Raw genomic sequence first — 21,677 nt, 5'->3', positions numbered from 1 at the left:
GTGAGTGAGGGGTAGGTTTAGGGGTAGGGTTGGTGTAGGGCAGTAGCACATACAGTTTGTACAGTATAAAAACCATTACGCCTATGGAATGTCCCCATAACGTGATGAATACACAACATGTGTGTGTGTGTGTGTGTGTGTGTGTGTGTGTGTGTGTGCGTGTGTTCATCTGAGAATGAAAAAAGAGGTCAGTCAGTCCACTGGGGCACAGAGATGAGAAAACCATTCCATTAGTGTCTTTTAGGCAAATAAATGCCACATGAACAACATCACGATACAGTTCAATTCAGTCAAATGTTTTAAGATGAATATAGAGCTCCTTTACTCCTGTCATATGTGAAGAGAACTGCTTCAGTGGAAGCGATAACTGCACAAACCGTGCTTATCTTTTCTGTTATCTGTCTATATTTGTGCTGCTGCTGCGTCAAACTCAACTTCTGCTGTGAGGGTCAAAGCTAAAGTCACCCTCAAAAACCTAAAACTGCACATGTTTTGAATGACAGGCTGTTTCTCTTGTACTCAAAAGCAACAGTAAATCTAGTGGAAATCTGAATAAAGCCTAATCCGTAAACCCATGCCCAGCTTTACTGGCTCCTTCAGATGGTTCTGTCAGTACGACCGTATTATTCTGTGTCTAAAGATTTAGCTAAATGTATTCCACAGTAGATATATCCATGTGGCTATAAGTGGGCAGAACTGTTTTATATCATTTACACATCAGAATAGATATATATAAAATTTTCCCCCAAACAATATTGTAAATACACTACTGTTCAAAAGTTTAGCAGTAAGATGTTTTTCTTACATGCAAAAATTAGAAAGAAGCCTAAATAAATCAAGAATGAATGAATGAATGTTAAGCAGTATAACGGCTTTCAACATTGATAATAATATGAAATCTTTCTTGAGCAGCAAATCAGTATATTAGACTGATTTCTGAAGGGTCATGTGACACTGAAGACTGGAGTAATGATGCTGAAAATTCAGCTTTGATCACAGGAATAAATGACATTTTACAATATATTCAAATAGAAAATAATTATTTCAAATTGTAATAATATTTCACAATATTACTGTTTTTACTGTCTTTGTGATTAAATAAAGGCAGTCTTGGTGAGCATAAGAGACTTCTTAAATTAACTACACAGAGCCGTTGTTCACTGACGAGCTGCGCAAAACCACGTTCATAATCGCGCGATTTTTTGCGCAGCTTGTCAGTGAACAACGGCTCTGTGTAGTAAATGCTGCTCAGTGTGAAAGCACGCACGTGATGGAGATTTACCGCTGATTACAGAAGCGGCTTTACTGACAAGATGCGCGTTAAATATCGCATGCGATTTATCGTGCAGCCCTAGAACAGACTAAAATTTTATTTATTAAACACTTATAATATTGCTTCCTCCGGAAGCTCATGTCTAGTCCTACTGCAGATACTCTTCTGAACTGTTATATTGTTATATTATTACTGTTATATTGCAAGAGTTGCATAAATATTCTTCAAAAAGCCATATTTATATTTCACAAAAATAGAAGCATATAGGTTTAGAACAAGGCTGAGTAAATAATGACCGATTTTTAATTCTAATTTTTTTTATTATTTTTTTTTTTCCTTCAGTGCAAGTCAGTGAGATTTTGGTCTGTTTTATTATCTGCCAGAAAAAAAGTTTAATATTTGCTAAGTGTGAGTGATGTTGTTTGCGTTTAATTTATATTTTATATATTTACGTATAAAATTTCTGCATATAAATTATAATGTATATACAATATATGCAATTAATACTTCCAAGGTGTGATCATTTACTTAATTATATATTTTTTATAATTAAATAAAATTATAAAATTATATATTTTAAATAAATATGTATATTGTGTGTGTGTGTGTGTGTGTGTTTTATATTAAATCATGATTAATTCAGGGGTGGACATTTTGGTATACGGATGGAAATTATTAAAAATATGACAATACTTAAGAGGTTCTTACCTGGAGAAAGTGTTTCTTGCATAGTGCATGATGCTGTCGAAGTCATAGACCTCTCCGAGTGAGTCCACCTCACCAGGCTCCATCTTCAGGAAGTTGTACTCCTGTCCTATGAGACGAAACCGAGAATGAGACTCAGACAGGAAGTGATGACAGCAGTAAGAGCCCATACTGATCATTCACAAGATTGTGTTTTGTGTTATCACATTTACTAGTTAATTACTATTATAATTATTCTGTTCATTATGATATATTATACTTCAAATGTGTTATTATGTCAGAGAGTATGTTCAGTAAATCGGAGCATTGTGTGTCCAGCATGCATTGGGAAAATTCCCATGTATTCCTTCGTGGTAACACCACACACGCTCAAGCAGCTCATTTCCTGTTTGCTGCCACTAATTATTATGAAACACTCTTAAATAATGTGCTTCAACATATTTAATGTAATAAAAGGGCAAAACACTGTTACAAATAATATTTTTATAGCCTCTATCATCAGTGAATTTTTAAAGTCGCAGACATTATTTATGAATCTTCCTCTCTGCTGAGAATCATTCAGTGCCATATAATGAGTCTGTAATGAGCTCCATTTGCACAGATGTCTAACGACAGCCATTATTTCAGCATATCTTGTTCATTAATGCTGCCTAAAAAGTGTGAAAAATGTCGGGCTCTTCATCAGAGGGATCTCGGAGGCACAGCTGGTCGGGAGTCAAAATATGCCATGGCTGAGATATTTCTAGGCGTACAGGGGCCTCGCAAATATTTGGACAGTTAATTCACACTTAAAAGGCCTGAGCTTCACCGCATTGGATATAAAATACCATAAAACGAATGCATTCTGCAAACAAGCGCTAGAGGTTCTCCAGTGTTTTGGCTTTTCATAAGCTGGTGTTTCGTGGTTTTTAGTGGATGCATGATGTCAGTCCTGCTTAAGTTCACACAGGTGAAGAGAATCATATTAACTACCAACACGATCCACTAATGGTTCATAATCACAGAACATCACAAACAGTTGTGGTGTTGTGTGTGTCACATAAAACAAAACAAAAAATGTGAAATGTTTTGCTTTGAGAAGTGTGCTAAATAACACTTTACTTAAAGCATTTAAATTAAAAAGTAGTTTTAATGCATTAATGCACCTTATAATGCATTATATAATATTTGTAACCACAGTTATAATACAATATAATACTTATCTATTCATTGTTACACCTTTAAAACACAAGACAAAAAGTCTTTGCATATTATAATGCATTTTAACTTTGGTTACAATTATTTCTGAAAAGATATAATGCATTACAACCTAGATTGTGAACATAAATGCACTATGCCTTTAAGTAATGTGTTACTGTGTGGTTTATTTCTTGAAAATAAATGCCATTTACTGTGATATTTTTAAGTGTTTTCTTGAAGGAAATAATTTCGTTATTTATTCACCTTCATTAGTCCAAACCTGTGTATTATTATTATTATTATTATTAAATAATTTAATAATAAAGTTGAAATTTTTAAAGAATTGTTACGCAGCTCTTGCCATATAATGACAGTAATAGTGACCAAGACCTGCCAATCTTCAAAAAAGCACCAAAAAAAATCTAAATATAATATCTATGAATCTTGCTATATTCCTGAACTCACACAATGTAACAGACTGAAATGCATTAAACACTAACAATATTGCTCTAGTCCTACACTGTAAAAAAAAAATCTGTGACATTTACGGTAAAATACCGGCAGCTGTGGTTGCCAGAACTTCACCGTAAAAAATATGGTAGCAACATTTTAGGTTTTACAGACTTGACTTAAATTCACAATAAAATACCGTATTTCATTAACTGATGTAATGTTAATAAACCAACACATTGAAGTACTAATATCTGTTTTGAACCATTGTAATGCACTGATAACCACCAAAAACAGGTGGTGATGAGAAAGTCACATGATGAATCAAAGCTCATCACAAACAGCTTTTCTACGAACTAAGGAGGACAATACTTATACATAGAAGGTGCACAGTGTCATTCACACAAACATTAAAGCCCATCATGGTGACACACATGATACTGAAATAATTTTATATTCGGGACAATACGGTAATTACATTTATTCACCGAATATATTATGGAAACTTACTGTTAACCAATTAACAGGTTTTTACTGTAGCATTTTTACAGTCTTTTACTGTTAAAATCACAATAATTTTTTACAGTGTAGTCTAGATCCGGGTCACTATGAGCTGTTGTTTTATTGCAAGAGTTGCATAAATATTCTTCAAAAGTTATACTTATATTTCACAGATATACAAGCAAACAGGTTTGGAACGAGGGTGAGTAAATAATGAACTATATGGTGTGATATTTTGCTATCAAAAGCACTTGTCTTAAGTGTCGATATGTTTTATTAATCATACTGTTGCAGCCAGCAGTCAGGGGTTATGAGGTCTTCTGTGAAAGTAACACTGTTTTGCCCAGCATTGATCTGAAACCAGTGCAGCGGTGGATTTGTGCTGAGCTCAGCAGTCAAGAATTCATTTTATAAAGTGGGCCGTGTCGTTCCAAGCAAATGCTGTCACAGCTGCTTCTGTGAAAACTGAAATCGTCTTTGATGATTGCTGTCGGAGTGTTGACCTCACTTTTCTATGTATTATCATGATCGTTTTCAGTTAGCAATACATGTTATGTAATCTGCAGGATCTTCAATACAGTCATTTCACACAAATGTGAGTGATATTCTGCCGCTGTTGTTTTTCCTACCTGGCTGAATGTTGTCCCGTATGATACTGACATGATCGTCTCGGTCGGGTCGCGTGTGCTCATGCCAGAATCCGATCACGTGACCGAGCTCATGCACCACAATCCCAAACTTATCACAGTTCTTCCCGATGGATATGGCCTGCGGACCCCCTCCTCTCCGGCCCACATACGAACAGCACCTGTACACGTTTATAACATCACAGATAATTTTAAATATATCATATAATATGATATAATATTTAGTAATTATACATCTTAATATTAAAACATATTAAATAATATAGTATTCATATGCAATGTATAATTACTTGATTTAATACATATTTATAATAAATTAATTGTTTAAAAAAATATTATTAATATATTAATTATCATAAAGAAAATTAAACCTATTTAATTATTCATATAGCATATATATATATTTTTTCCTTTCTTTTTTTTTCAATTATTATATAAAAGACACTCCAACAATGTGCTTAAAATATTTATTATATTATAGAGGGTAAAACACTATTACAAATAAAAAATTTTAGGCTATATCATTTGTGAATTCCTTAAGTCAGAGACAAAAAAATATTAAATATAATATTTATCATAAAGAAAATGAAACATTTAAGTAAATATACTCAATCTAAAATATCACACTAAATATAAACTAAATATTTTTAGGACCGTTCATATTTTTGCATTATTTTAATGACAATTAAGCACATTTTCCATTAAAAATGACTGTAAAACAACAACAACAATTGATATCTTTCAACAAAGTTTGCATAAATTAAATTTAGTAAAACAAGGAATACTACAATGTATAAATATATGGATCAAAGACGAAAAAGGGTTTAAGCATAAAAACAATACTGCTTTAAATTGTTGTTTTTCCCCAAAAAATAATAATAATTTTTTTAAGTTTTCTGTTTAATGTAATTGTATTTTTGTTTTTGTTTTTCTGAGCAAAAAAATTAATATCATACATTTCAAAAACTAATTACTTTCACTAATTACTTATTTTACATTTTTTAAATATGCCACTATATAGGTTTTGTCCATTTGTCAGTAAGAATTTTTAACTCATTTAAAACCCAATCAAATTTAATATGCTCCCTTATTCTTTTATATATTTTAATATGTACAGGTCAGAATAAGCATGTTGTTTGAATTTTTACATAACTATAAGTATACCACTGAATGACAATGTAACATTATTTCAACCAAATTTTGACGTTTTATTCTCCAAATTAGCTACATTTACTTACATTTAATGTGCTTTCTGTGGACATAAAATCACTTTAGTCAATTTCTTTTGATGCGGACATCTTAACGTCTTTGACCCATATACATTTTTCACATTATGCTAATAAAATAAGCCTTAATTTCTTTATCCAGAATATAACTGACTTTTCCCCTTTTAAATTTGTTTGAAACACTCTTCTTATCTTGCATCATGTAATATGTTTATGTCTCCTCTCAACAACACACAAGCAAGCGAAGTCACAAACTGAAACAGAACACAACGTGAACTCGAACAAAATGTCACGCATCGTTTGTTTTGTAAATTTGCTTAGAGCTACGTGTTGCAAAATCCAGAGAGAAACAGGGGAGTCTGTGCGCGGAGTCACAGCGGTGAGACACACACCAACACACAATCAAACGATCCCTTTCTCAAAGCGCTGGGATATGTGGGAGAAAACTGCTGATCTGTGCACACACACATACGAAGCCACATGTGCAGCCTGTGTGGGTGCAAAAGATCAGTCTTTAATTACGGAGCAGCCAGCGGCTCGCTCCAGAAACTCTGCCTTGAACTTTGCACAGAATGACAGGAATCGCCTGAACACACACACACACACACACACACACACACACACAGGGGCTCATCAAAGCATGGGTTGCCCATTGGCAAATACTGTTGCATGTAAAGGGGAAAAAATCTTAATGTTTCATCACACACACACTGTTTGTGTGCCCATCATGGCCTGCAGTGGGACATAAAGGCTCCCTGTACTTCCACACAGAACCGAAATGCCTGGCAAAGCCTGCGCAGCGTTATATTTTCTGAAGTTTCCCCTCGCTGCCCGACCGCAACGGCATGTCTGCTTAAACAGTGAGAAAGCAAACAGTCTGTTACATTTGTCTCTGTCAGTATGACTTTCTTTCTTCGTTTGTAAACAAGTTCACGGAGGAAATCGTTGGTTTGGTTTTGTGTTCGTCTCGCTTATAAATTTAGGCAGTATGAGACATTGTATGCTCTGGATAATTTCCCAAAGGAAACTTTCATCACTCAGATCGACAGATGTTATGTATTGCTCTTTAATAGACATTTCACTTCAGGGATCAGCTTTGTTTCTCCGAAAATTCATTTGGAGCAATAAAATGAGACAGTGTAGAGCCAGTCGTTTATTATTATTATTATTACATCTCAGACTAACAGAATATGAATGGCACAGCTCTGATCGTCTCTTTTTGAAAGATGATGAAACTGTCATATTAATATCATCTTGTATCATTTTGAATACATCAGCATTATTTTCACGTTATAATAGCAGTACTATAATTATTTTAGTTTATACTTTCTGTTATTTTAGTGCATCAAGATAAGCTACATGAAAATGCTAATTTTGCTTAGACAACTAGCTAAAGTAAAGTTAAAGTTTTTTATATATTTTATTGTATTTCAGTTAACAAGTTTCATTTTAAGTAATAAAAATATTTATGATTTTAGCTTTAGTGTACTATATTAACCCTGCATAGTAGTGTTTTGTTTTGTGTTAGTTCTGTGAGAAAGCAAAATTATCAATATAAATGTGGAAGAAGTAAAACCTGATTGCAGAATTTTGTATTTTAGTGAATTAGAGCAAATTTAGAGACATTGTTGATATTTCTTCAAAAACTCTTTAGAAACATGAGCTTACTTTTTTAATCTGTCAAACAGTTTAAATTAGGGATGCACCGATACCACTTTTTCCAGTACTCGCCCGATACCGATACTTTTATTTTTGGTACTTGCCGATACCGATGCCGATACCGGTATTTTTATTGCATTTGTACATTTTTTAAATATTGGGTACAGAAACCAAAAGGGTATGTATAATGTTAGTTGGTTAACTTTATTTATCAAATAGATACAATCAAACCAAAATGTATTCAGACACCTTCAACATTTCTCACATTATCACAGTTTATTTGCTATAGTTTAGAAAACGGTAATAAAATATGACAAGAACGCAGAGTTAAACTGTGTCAGAACAAATTCAGCTTGATAATGTTATATAACTTACGATAGAAAGGTATGTAATGGATTACAATCAACCAAAAATGAAGACAGCTGTTAGTATGACAGTATTTACACAACTATGAATACTTTGTCGGGCAGCCCTTAGCCTCAATGACAGCCTGTAGTCTCCTGGACATGCTGTCACCCAGCTTCATGAAAACCTCAACTTCATTTTTTTTCCCAGACTCGGTCTGAATAATTTTTGGACCCAAATTTTTGAATCAATTTTAATGGTAGTCCACCGTATGAAGAATTTTTGGGTATAATTGATCACAGTTTACTTTATTTTGCTGTCCTCACTTACATAAATGAACTATAGTGTCCTGCACCCACTAGTAAAAAATTATCAAAAATTATATCTGGTCTCTGAATAATTTTTGGTTTGACTGTATATCCTTCGGTTATTTTCACACGTAATTGTTTTAATCCAAATGATGTGTGTGCTAAGTGAGTGAACATCAAAGATCACACAAGAGAATTGCAGAAAAACTCTCTCTCTCCCTACCGTTAAGTAACTTGTGCATTGTTTTACTTACTTGTTTATGACATATCCGACCGAACTACAAACTTTCCAGTGATGTCTGTGAGAAAGATATATTCACTCGACAAGCTCGCGCATCTGCGCCGCCGCGCGCTCAATTTGCTTATCAACTCATGCACATCAGCTATACAGGTGCTAATACTGAATGTTTAACATTATATTCATTGCATACAAACTCGCTATAAATCTCCTAACTGATATTTTCAGAAATAGAAGTCGCATTTTTTTCATCTGAAACGTGCAGCGATTTATATTCTAAAGCCAATCATATAATGCAGAAACACTCATGTTTCTTTGTCTGAATATGGCACTTATCACATGTTGTGTGGTATCTGCGTTTGGTATCAGGGCATTTTAACGAGTACGAGTAGGAGTACAGGAGCTCGGTATCGGCCCGATACCGATAGGTATCGGTGCATCCCTAGTTTAAATGTTAAATTTTTATCTCCATTTAATCTACTTTCTGACTGATAGAGATAAATATATATAAGTAAAATTATTAAAGTTAATAAAGTTTTAAAGTTTTAGTAATAAACTTTATAAAATTAAACCACAGACAAATTACATCAAAAATTACAAATTAAGAAGTTGTTATATATATATTAACGACTTCTTCATTTGTAATTTTTTATGTAATTTGTCTATGGTTTAATTTTATAAAGTTTATAGAGGGCAACTATCAACTATCATTATTTCAAAAATTGGTTGAAATAATGTTCCGTTGTCATTCAGTGTAACACTTATAGTTGAGTTAAAATAGTTAATAGTTAAAAATTCAAACAACATGTTTATTCTGACCTGTACACATTAAAATATATAAAGGAATAAGTGAGCATATTAAATTGTATTATGTTTTAAATGAGAAAAAATTCTTACTGACAAATGGACAAAGCCTAGGATAGTGGCATATTTAAAAAATGTAAAATAACAACGAATTGGTATTTGGGGTGAAAGTAATTAGTTTTTTTAATATGTCATAAATTTATCAACTATCCAATCAATTCAATTCAATTCAAGTTCATTTGTATAGCGCTTTTCACGATACCAATCATTGCAAAGCAACTTTACAGAAAATTTTACATTTCTACATTATAGTTAGGAGTAGGTTATTAGCGGAGACTATGGCAGAAATTTACAGTAAGAATCATGCAGTTAGTTACAAATTACACTTAATCAAACAGACGGTGAACACTATTAACTGCAATGATTAAACGTTGCGATTAAGCTGAATTTGGTAGTTTTATATGTTCCAGGGTTAGCAATCAGTGGATTTTGTTTCTTTCTATTGGGAAGTATGTTTATTTTTTTGAGATTAGGACATTAAATTAGAAGCTTCAGTTATCTCAGTCTATACTTTTCATGATTTCAAAAAAAAAAAAAAAAGTCAACTACAAAACATGTAACAAAATCCCACCTTGCCACCTCCTGGGTATCCTTGCCATAATAACAATGTTAAATGAAGTACGGGATCTACTTTTAAGGTAACAGATTGTGTAAGTTTACCCTTTAAACAATATTTTATTTCTTCAGTGTGCAAGTTGCTGTTTTTTTTAACTGTTTGTTAGTATAATTGTTATTCAAGAAGTCATATTCTACACTTCTGTCATTTTTTGGCCGATTATACATAAGTATATAATCAAGGTTTCCTGCATCAAAAATGTTTTGTTTTTCATGACCCTCCACCCTCTCTCCGCACCTCAGAAATTAACAGGCTTTTTGATACGAAGATTTTCATATGGAAGCAACTTTATAAATGACCAATAATCATACATATGTATAAACATATTGTATAATAATTCGTCCTAACAGGCCGAGATGCTGAACACTGAATATGTGTTGATATTCAAACGACACATCTTTCTCTAAATATTGCGTGTGGTCTGTGGAGGAGCTTTGAGTAGTGAACGTTCGTCAACCGCGCATTTCAAAAGAGCAAAATAAATTCTGTTTTCCAGAAGACAGAAGCAGGGGACTGATTTGTCTCCAACGGATGTGACCGTCAAGCTGTGCTCTGAACTTCTGCCACGCCACTGAAGCATCTATGGGGAGCCATTGTGCACGACTAAAACACACATGTTCAGGTGACAGTCCCGTGGCGAACAGTGTGACACAAACGGCTGGTATTTCCTCAGCGAAGCATAGAGAAATTGCAAGGTCAAGACACGAGAGCCCACACACACATAAACACACAAATCCGGATCGGATGGAAAACCACTTGAGCGATAAATCAGGAACAGACTGAAAAGAAAGAAGAGTGAAAGAAAAGCACACGCTCCACATGAGCGAGAGAAGCGAGAGAAGCGAGAGAAGCGAGCTTGATTCCTTTCTGGAAGAGTCAAAGGTTTCGTCCTCCTGCTGCAGAAACTCTCTCTCACTTTAACACACCGACACATACACACCCCTATGAAGCTCGCACATATCCGCTAACATGCACACTTAACCAGTTTTGGGGAGTAATGGCGTTATTTAATTACAAAATAAATGTAACTAATCCATTACAGTTACTGAGAACAAATGTGTAATTAAATTACAGTTACTTATGAAAATGTTAACGATTACAAAAGGGGTTACATCTGAATATGTTATGCAAAAAGCTAGGATATGTTGAATAATATTATTTTTATTGTTTTGCCTTATTGTTTTGATGTGCACAATGCCTCCCCCCATTTAAAGGCTGTTTAGTTAAAGGGTTAGATCACCCAAAAATGAATGTTTTACTCACCCTCAGGGCATCCTAGGTGTATATGACTTTCTTCTTTCAGATGAATCCAGTCGGAGTTATATTAAAAATTATCCTTGCTCTTCCAAGCGTTAGAATGGGAGTAGGCGGGTGTTTATTTTTTTCAACAGTCCAAAAGACGTCAAATAAAACGTGCGCATCCATAATAAAACGTACCTCACACGGCTCCGGGACATGAATAAAGGCCTCCTGTAACGAATGCATGCATTTTTGTAAAAAAAATATCCATATTTATAATGTTATTAATACTTTTTTCTCACTTCTGCTAACTGTCATACGTGGAAGCTGTTCCGGCGGATAACGTAGGACGTAGGCGTAGCGTAAGCGCCGGTGATTAGTGACGAACGCAGAAGCGCAGCGGAGAGACAGCAAAACAAAACGCCGGTCACAAATTAGAAGTACAAATAATGTTGGAGGATTTCGATATAAGCCAAGAGGAGACTGGTTGTCCTTTGATAAAGTATCAGGAAACTTTGCTTCCTTTGCTCCTGTAAACAAACTTGTGAGACTAGGATATCTCAGAGGCGCGTGTGCGATGCATACGTCCTACGTCATCCGCCGGAACGACTTGCACGTATGACTGTTAGAGGAAGTGAGAGAAAAGTGTTTAAAGCGTTTTAAATATGATTTTTTTTTTTTTGCTACAGGAGGCCTTTATTCAGGCCCCGGAGCTGTGTGAGGCACATTTTATTACAGATGCGCGTGTTTTATTTGACGTCTTTTGGACTGTTGAAAAAAATAAACACACGCCTACTCCCATTCTAACGCTTAGAAGAGCAAGGATAATTTTTTATATAACTCCCATTGGATTTTTCTGAAAGAATAAAGTCATATACACCTAGGATGCGTTGAGGGTGAGTAAAACATGGGCTAATTAAAGCAATAAGCCCCAAAAAGCCGTGGTTTACAGTGAATTTATAACCGCTAAGGGGCGTTGTTAGGCACAACGCGAAGTGGAGTGTCTAAACCCCCCTTAGTTGTTATAAATTCACTGTAAACCACAGCTTCACGGGGCTTATTGCTTTTATAAAACGGTTATTTCATATACGTAGTAAGGTTTCACAAAATAAAACAGAGCAAATAAAGTGTAATGATATTAATGAAAACAGTATTCTTCCACCAAACAATGTAGTTCCTCAGAAATGGTTGTGGTTGCAACAAAGTGGTTGCCGAGCAACACACAAAGTAAACAAAGGTGTATGTTTGTAGAGTAATGTACAACAGCTTCGAACGCGGCTCAACCAATCAGAATCAAGGACCGGAACTATCCGTTTTATCATTTCATTTTTGGGTGAACTAACCCTTTAAGCGATGATATTGTGATGCTTTTGATTGGTTTTCTTGTTTGAATTTGCAGCTCACGTAATTAGTGTTGAGTACTACTGTAAGGTTAACCCTGGATAGTTTAAATGTTTGAAAATGATTAACATTTGAAAACATTAGAAAAGTGAGGACGTTAGAAAAAAAACGTTCGAAATTTAGAAAAGTAATCAAAAAGTAACCAGATGTAATCAGTTACACTGCTTTAAAAAAGAAATTGAAATCGTAACGCGACTTATTACATTTTGAATAGGGTAACTTATAATCCGTAACCTATTACATATCCAAAGTAACCTTCCCAACACTGCACTTACCCACACGGCCGGTAGGTGAAGACGATGTAGCTCTCTTCTGTTGTTCTCTCGATGAACGTCACACATGTGTGTTTTTCCCAGTGTCTCATGGCCTGTCTGAATATGGCTCTCTGGCTACCTGTACAACACACACGGGACTAGCAGTGAGCAGGGCGACCAAACTTTAAGGTGCGGAGACATTTCTGCGATTTCTTGTGGACAAAATCGAACACTATCTGTTGTCAATAGTGTCGCGATTATATAAATCAGAGCTCAGATAGTTGTCACTTTCAAACCAAGCAGTTTTCTATTGGTCAACGCAGCAAATTTGCATGACGACTTGAACCTGTTGCGAAATATCAATCCCACGCAGAATTCCCAATTCATGTGGATTCATATGAAAGTGACGCAATTTCGCCAACAAAAAAAAAATCGCCAAACAACAGTAAATCTGTCCGGACCTTTAGTTCACAGTATAAGTAATTTTAACTCTTTCCCTGCCATTGATGGAATACTCCAGCTTTCTGTGTTTTCACTGTTATACGCTAGGAGGTGCTATTACACATCTTCTGAAAGAATATTGAATCCATGGATCAAAACATGGCGAAGAAGTAGAAACAAGCAATGGCATATGTAAGCAGATGCATATGTAAAATAACGTGATCAAACAAACAGCATATAAATCAAAATGGCCAAATGTTACCGAATGAAATATTGATCCAGGAAATGGTATAGAGCCGTGAAAGCTTTGAGGTGTTGATGGAAGTGATCTACTCCATATATGTTCTGATTATCGTTCTGAATCTGATCCGGACATAGTCTTTGACAAAAACACAATTTTCTCAGCATTTGTTCAAAATGTTGATTTTTTTTTTTATCAAATGTTCACACATTCAAATGTTGATAAAAAAGAATGCATGAAGCTTGAATAAAACGTTATTTGTTTGTTTTGTTTAAAGCAGAGGCTCAGTTCTTTCTTTTGACATATTGCATGCTCAGATATTTATACAACAAAGTATAGTCCCATGAATTTTTTGTGAAAATTATCAAAAATGCCGGCGGTAACTGGCAACTTTTTTCTAAAAAATGCTGGTGGGGAAAGAGTTAAATAACAATATTGTAATAATACATGTCATAATATTGTGGTTTTCTTCGCAAAGTCAACCAAAAAAAATGTTTCACATACAAATCACCTGCATTCAAAGTCTAACTGAAACCTGGTAAGTATGAGTAATTTTATACAGCAATTTTATAACAATTAATACTGTGGTTTTCATTGCTAAATCAACCAAAAATGTTTCATATACAAATCACATAGACTGAAAATCTTTACTTAAACATGGAAAATAAACATAACATTTTAGAATTCATTTAAAACAAACTATGAATAAAATGTCAAAAAAAAAAACTTTAGGTCACTAATGAAATAAGTAATTTGATATAGTGCATCATTTGGGATGCAGCTATTGACATCATGTGATTCATCATGTGACGGTCAGATGTTCTTGACTCCATTGAAGCACAAGATGTTCTTTGGATCATTGTCAAATCATGCTGGAGAAAATAATCATCAGGTTTTGCAAATCAAACTTGCACATTTTATGTCTTCAAATAGTTTTGATTGAATTGAGAGTAGAGCTGTCAAATGATTAATCATGATTAATCGCATCCAAAATAAAAGTTTTTGTTTGCATAATATATGTATGCGTGCTATGTATATTTATTATGTATATATGAATACACACACATGCATGTATATATTTCAGAAAAATAGGTTATGTTTATATATTAAATATATTTATTTATAATATTAATTATATGAATATAAATAGACATGTAAATACATGTAAATATTTTCAAAATATATACTGTGTGTATTTATATATACTTTTATAATGTGTATTTTTTATATATATTTTATTTTATATGCGATTAATCTTTTGACAGCACTAATTGAGAGTAATTCAAATGTAAATAAATATTTAAACATTCACTAACGTTGTGTACAATATTTTGCTGCCTTATGCAAGACAACACATGACTTAAAAGGTTAGTTCACCCAAAAATGAAAATTAAGCTGTGTTTTACTCACCCCCGAAGCATCCTAGGTGTATATGACTTTCTTCTTTCAAACAAATCCAGTCGGAGTTATATTAAAAATTGTCCTGGCTATTTCAAGCTCTATCATTGCAGTCAGCGGGTGTTGGTTTATATCGAAATCCTCTGACTTTCTTCTTTACAAATCCTTGGTCTGTACTTCTAATTTTTGAATGGCGTTTTGTTTTGTTCTCTCTCCGCATTCGTCACTAATCACGCAACGCTGACGTCTTACGTCATCCGCCGGAACGGCTTCAGTGTATGACAGTCAGCGGAAGTGAGAGAAAAGTGTTTATTATGTTTGAAATATGGATATTTTTGTCACAAAAACTCATGGATTCGCTACAGGAGGTCTTTATTCACCCCCCGGAGCCGTGTGAGACACGTTTTATTATGAATGCGCGAGCTTTATTTGTCTACTTGTGGACTGTTCAACTGCAACACCCGCTGACTGCAATGATAGAGCTTGGAATAGCCAGGACAATTTTTAATATAACTCCGACTGGATTCGTCTGAAAGAAGAAAGTCATATACACCTAGGGTGCCTCGGGGGTGAGTAAACACACAGCCTAATTTTCATTTTTGGGTGAACTAACCCTTTAAGAAAAACACCTTTTCATCTTGAATTACTTTAAATGTAAAGCAGTTCTTTTACAACTGAGTTCCACAGACAACTCCTTTTGAGCTCCAAAAGAAAAAAGTAAAAGAAATGGAGTGACATGAGGGTGTGTAGACGATGGCAGAATCTTCAGTCTAAAGCAAATTATGTGCATGAGATGCGGCTCGAATAGACTGACCAATTTTAGACACATAAATGTGTGATTTCTTCCACAAACCTCTTTTACCAACAGCTGGAATGTAACTGATTAGATGTAATCTGGATTACGTAATCAGATTCCAAAAATCATGTACTCGTAATTAGAGTATATTACATTTTATAATGCTCATAATCAGATTACAGTTACTTTTTTATTGATTACAAGATTACATATTCACACAAATGTGAGTAAATCAGTCATAATGTATTGCTTCTCCATAATTATTATTTTTTCTCTTATAAATTTTCCTTTCTAAAAATTCTACTGTGTATGTCATTCCATTTAGCTTTGACTATATTCACAATACAGAATGATCATGTAAACGCTTCTGAATTTGGGTAAAAAAACACCTCTCAAGCAGTTAGACCACGTATGAAACAAATAATTATGCAAGTTACTAAACACTGGTAATGTAGCTGTGAAACTCTATAGGCCAGTTTTACTAACAGCTTGCGTCAGCGCAAACTGTCTTTTGGCGTTAAAATAGCACTGTCAGGATTTACTAAAGACGTGCAGTGATGAATTAGTGCTGAAGAGGCATGGACACAGTTATTTTTACGCCTGACCTTATTGAATATGCATTTGTAGGAGTTTCCCTTTCAGACACAAAAGTTATGGGAGGAGCGTATTCAAATGAATCACGCAACACGTTTTACTAACGTTTGCGCTCGTCAAATTACTGGCATTTACGCCATTATTTAACGCCCAAAAAAAGAATGTCTTAAACTATTTTGCGCTTGAAATGGCTGCAATTATTGTTGCTGGAGGAGGCAGCGCAGAGAACAGAGAGCGCGTGGTAGAATTCCACACGTATTAATTTATTTGTAATGCCAGAAGAACACATTATCCGAACATATCGTTTGCCAAGCCATGCTATTTTTAATTTGCTTCAGGATATAAAAGACGACTTGGAATACCAGGTCTATCAAAACTTCTAGCAAACCTTCATTTTTGGCCTCCGGTTCTTTTCACCGTACCGTGGCTTCTTTATTTCTTTATTCTTTATTTGCGACTACACTCATTTGCACTGCGCTTGGTATATTGCGTTGGTCGATATGGAAATGAGATGTTGCGACTTTCTGTTCTCTTTCTGTTCTTTAATTTGTGCATTGTTAGTAAATCACCCGCAGAAATGTCCCCTCCCATTGGCGTTGTTTTGGAATTGCGCTCTTGCGCTAATTTTCCCTGTTTAGTAAAACTGGCCCTTTGTCTTCATCAGTGACCGTCAGTAACTTGGTTCTTACAATAATCCCAGTTTGGGAAACCTGATCTAATGTAATGTTTAATGCATTTTATGATGTTGATTTCAAAAGATGGAATATATTTTCTTTATTTTTGATTGTTTATATCAAAATGGTAAATTTAAAACAAGTTTGATTTAAAAAAAGTAATCTAAAAGTAATCTAAAAAGTACTCCGGATACATTACCTAAAATGAGTAACCTAGATTACGTTATGTAATAAACTACAATTTGTGCGTAATCTACCCAGCTCTGACTATAATCATGCAACTTAATAATCAAACAGATGTTATCAATCACATGCTGTTGTTTTCGACTAAAACTTAAGCATGAAAAGCTGTGCATGCGTACATGACTTACCGCTGAAGTTCCCGCTGATGACGTAAGGAATGACGCCCTCGGGCCAAACCCTCTCAGGTCTGGACGTCGCTGCCCTCTTCCTGCGATGGGACGCCGTATTGTTTGTATTCGTCTCATTGGAAAGTGAACCTACCATTTCCAACATGAGGGTTAATTAGGAAACCGTCATCTGGAACATCATCATCTCGGGTTTCAGGGAGAGAAAGCTTACATATCAACTTCTAATCTTACATTTACATTTAAATAAATGCAAACCCACTTTTTCAAAGTATCTGGCAACCAGAATCAGTCCAAATAATGTTTGAGTTCGTTTGAAACTACTGTTTCATCATTTAAAACAAAGTCCAAATACATTTTTGTGGCCAACGTATGTGCCATTTACAAATATGTGACTTTAAATTGTCTACTGAGCTCAACAGCAACCACTAATTCATATCGGTTTCAACATTTTCAGCACAGCATGTTTTTATTTTATTTTTTTCTATTGTTTTGAATGCTAACTCCTACACACACAGACTGTACTGTACAGTACTGAAGTTAAATTCTGTCCCTTGTTCCCATTTCTTTATCATCTCATGTTTTTTCTCTCCTCTGAAAACTGTCCTTCTTTCTGGTGTGAAAATATCATGAAACTAAAGGCTAATTATGAAAAAAATTCGCTGTCATTTAGTCAAATCCCAAATGCAATGTGTTGTTCTGTTTGGGAATGTGGGAACTGTTTCTCGACAGGCTTTTCCCTGTTGGTTCAATAACGTATGGCTTCAAGTTCTCTTCCTGAGTCTCTGACTGCCAATTAAGCCTGACACAAAGTTTATATAAAGCAGGCCCATGCACTCAAACATGCACACTTACCCGCATCGGTGTGATTCAGAACTGTGACTGTTCTCTCTGCTAAATTCACAATGCGGTCCACTTTAAACATGCGCATATCTTCCTCATCCAGCGCAATATCGCCGAGATAAGCCACTGAAACAAACACAGAGAAGAGTGCTATTCATTTCTCAAGCAATGGTTACATAATGATTCATTTTTAAAGTAATGATTATGTAGCACATTAATTAGAAAAAAGGGACAGATTTTGTGGTATCTAGTTAGCCAATACAACAAAAAATTGGTTTTAAAACAAATAAATAAATAAATAAACATATTATATACATTACATACTGTATGTATACTCTACTGATTTAAAGTTTAAGAGGCATAAGACTTTATTGATTTATTTTTTGAAGTAATTCTATTCACTAAAGACTGGAGTAATGATGCTGAAAATTCAGCTTTGATCACAGCAATAAATTACATTTTAATATATATTCCAATAGGAAACAGTAAATAATATGACTGTTTTTACTGTATTTTTTTATAAGTATTGGTGACCATGTAAGAGACTTCTTTCAAAAACATTTTAAAAATCCTACTGACCCCAAACTTGTAAACTGTATATATTATATAGGGTTTCTAAGTACATTTAGTTGGTTAGTGGTTAATTCAAATAACTAACCTCAAGTATGAGCAATTGTACAAGTGATGCCTGCTTTAGTATGAATCAATCATTTGTACTTCAAATAACTATAAGCCTTTTTGCATCATTCGCATTATTTGTGCATTTGTTTATGTGAGCTAATTGATGAGTAGTGAATGGTGTGAAATCTAATATTTTAAAAAAGGGTGCACATTTACCAGGATCTTCAAACGGCTGTTCAAAAACAAGCCCTACAAGAGTCCAGCGAGCTGATAGACACCTCATCTTTTTTTAATGATCATCAACGATGCTATTTATAGCTGAGGTCATCACTCGTGCCATGATAAATAAATCATCCATCAAAAGAGAGAAGCTGATTAGCGACGATGACGATGACTGCACGCTTCTAATGATCTACAAAACAGGATGCTGCTGACCTACATGAGCATGGATGCATTCGTAGAGTTTAATTAGCTCGTCAGGGATAATGCTTGACTGACTGATGTTAAGAGTGTACTTTCAGATATTTAAAAAGCTGTGGCATTTTATAAACATAAGCTTTATATATATATATATATATATATACACTGTATATACACATACATCCATATATTAACCTATGCTAATATGCTATCAACCGCATTCAGTTCACAGTGTATCATTTTAAATTTAATTCAATAATCTGATTCAAATGTATTTGTATAGCATTTTCCCACCACAATAAATCATCTTAAAGTGGTTTTACAGAGAACATGGCTTTAAAATCCCAAGCGAGCAAGATAAAGATGACAGTATATCTGCCAAAAGACACTGAAAAAAACACACGAAGCCTTTAGAAACATTGAATGCTTTTCCAGAACCGCTCAGTGAAAGATTATATGAGCATACACACATGTGCACGTCATGCACTAATTTGCCTGCTAAGGTTAACCATCATAAAAAATTACCACAGAACAGTTTCTGTCAAAGCAATATGCTAGTTATTGTTACTAATGTAAAATGATAATGAATAACAATCCCATGTCCTCCTAATACCCTATGAGGCTTTCACAGTCTTTCTGTCATTTAAATTTTTATGACAGTCAAGGCAAATACTAAGTTATCGGTTTTAAAGCATCAACAATATGTGTCGTATCCAAGGTGCTTCAAAGTACAAACAACCAAGGTATCACAATGCTATCATGCCTAAAAAACGTGTATCTTAGTCATAAACGCAGTTATCCAAATACGTCTGTGTACTATATCTTGTTTGGGCAAGAAAACGCTACACATTGTTTAGTTAGCCAACACCTGGAAAGTAGCACACATTCTTTTTCTTAATGAGTTTTGAAAAGAAAAAAAAGACACTTTACGAGACTCATAACACAGGGTAATTGCTTCTATATGCACAGCGCTGTGGCAGTGTGTGTGTGTGAGGCCCGAGGCTAGTGTTTTTTTTTAAAGCCTATGAACATTAGCATGTTTAGCATTAGCATTCCAGGAGGCGTGTGAGAGCGCCGGATCAAACGGGACGTCCTGCCCCTTATAACCCAGCCTGGGGCAGAGACCTGCAGCTTCCTGCACTGCACAATCAAGCCACATAGAGTAACAGACTGCTGCCGCCGGGTTGTGTCAGAGTATTTTGATACCTTATTTATTGGTGTCACATATGTAACAGTATTAAGCAACACTGAAACGGCTGTTTGCCAAGCTACGAGTTACTAACAACTTGTTCTAACCCAGTTTCCAAAGACTTGGAAATATTTAGTTTGTTCAAATGTTGTGCAATGTGACAAAATAACACTAAATTAGTACATAACTGAAACGTTGAAAAGTTTGGGGGCAGTAGGATTTTTTTCAAGGAAATGAATCATTCTATTCTGCAAGGATGCATTAAATTGATCAAAAGTGAGAGTAAAGACTTTTATAATGTTACAAAAGAATTCTATTTGAAATAAATGTTGTTCTTTGAAAAAAGCAACATAGTAAAAAAGTAACATTAATTTAGCCACAAAATAAATAAATAAACAAGACGCAAAATGCTGCACAGTGATATCTGGGAACAGTATTAACTCACTGAATCATTTTTAATGAACTTATTTGCAAGCAGGTGTTCCTACTCAATCTGAATCAAGCTGAAGCTTCACATGAGCAATGCTGTCTGAACTCATTGCTAGTTGCACATCACATCACAGAGCATGTGGGAATAAAAGTTCAACTTTGTTTGATCACCTACAGTCTCTGCCAATCGACTCAATTTCCTTATTTCCACAGAAAACTGAATGACATTGAGTTGTGCAGTCTTCACAAATCACTGTCACTGCAAACCATTAGAACGTTTGAGCGTAAAACAACACGATATATAAACAACAAAGCAGCTTTTTGCTAATCTATACTGTTGCTGGTTAGAAGATCAGTGCTGAGGATCTGGGCAGCTCTCTAGGTCTGCAGACAAACTTCACTGAACCCCTGTCTAAAAACAGAACTAAAAACAGTTGACAGGGTCTAAATGACAGGGTTTTACTTCTCAAAGCACATCCACAGACAACCACAGGCCATGAGAGGCAAGCTCCAAGGAAAACAGCTGCGACAAGAACAGTTTGAATATATTGTAAATCGTGTTGCATTAACTGGACCATTTTGCTTTTAAAGGGGTCATATGATGCAATTTAAATTTTTCCTTTCTCTTTGGAGTGTTACAAGCTCTTGGTGCATAAAGAAGATCTGTAAAGTTGCAAAAACTAAAGTCTCAAATCCAAAGAGATATTCTTTATAAAAGTTAAGAGTCAACCACGCCTACCTAAAACGGCTCGTTCTAA

The 21,677-nt window shown here is 34.7% G+C and overlaps 1 protein-coding gene across 1 annotated transcript in view; it reads right to left on the bottom strand.

Moving 5' to 3' along the window:
* The window catches only part of bmp1a (bone morphogenetic protein 1a), an 84,411-nt gene that overhangs the window by 39,192 nt on the left and 23,542 nt on the right, over positions 1-21,677 (bottom strand). Inside the window, exons 2-6 of the mRNA XM_016515684.1 lie at positions 18,273-18,386; positions 17,421-17,549; positions 12,927-13,044; positions 4,738-4,916; positions 1,982-2,087 (exon numbers count right to left, since the gene is read on the bottom strand). Coding sequence (XP_016371170.1) covers positions 1,982-2,087; positions 4,738-4,916; positions 12,927-13,044; positions 17,421-17,549; positions 18,273-18,386 — 646 coding nt within the window. The remainder of the gene's footprint in view (positions 1-1,981; positions 2,088-4,737; positions 4,917-12,926; positions 13,045-17,420; positions 17,550-18,272; positions 18,387-21,677) is intronic.

This window comes from Sinocyclocheilus rhinocerous, unplaced genomic scaffold (genome assembly GCF_001515625.1).
Source record: "Sinocyclocheilus rhinocerous isolate Xijiao unplaced genomic scaffold, SAMN03320098_v1.1 scaffold1198, whole genome shotgun sequence".
Lineage (NCBI taxonomy): Eukaryota > Metazoa > Chordata > Actinopteri > Cypriniformes > Cyprinidae > Sinocyclocheilus > Sinocyclocheilus rhinocerous.
Note: the sequence above shows the minus strand (reverse complement) of the source record. Positions and strands in the feature narration are given on the sequence as shown.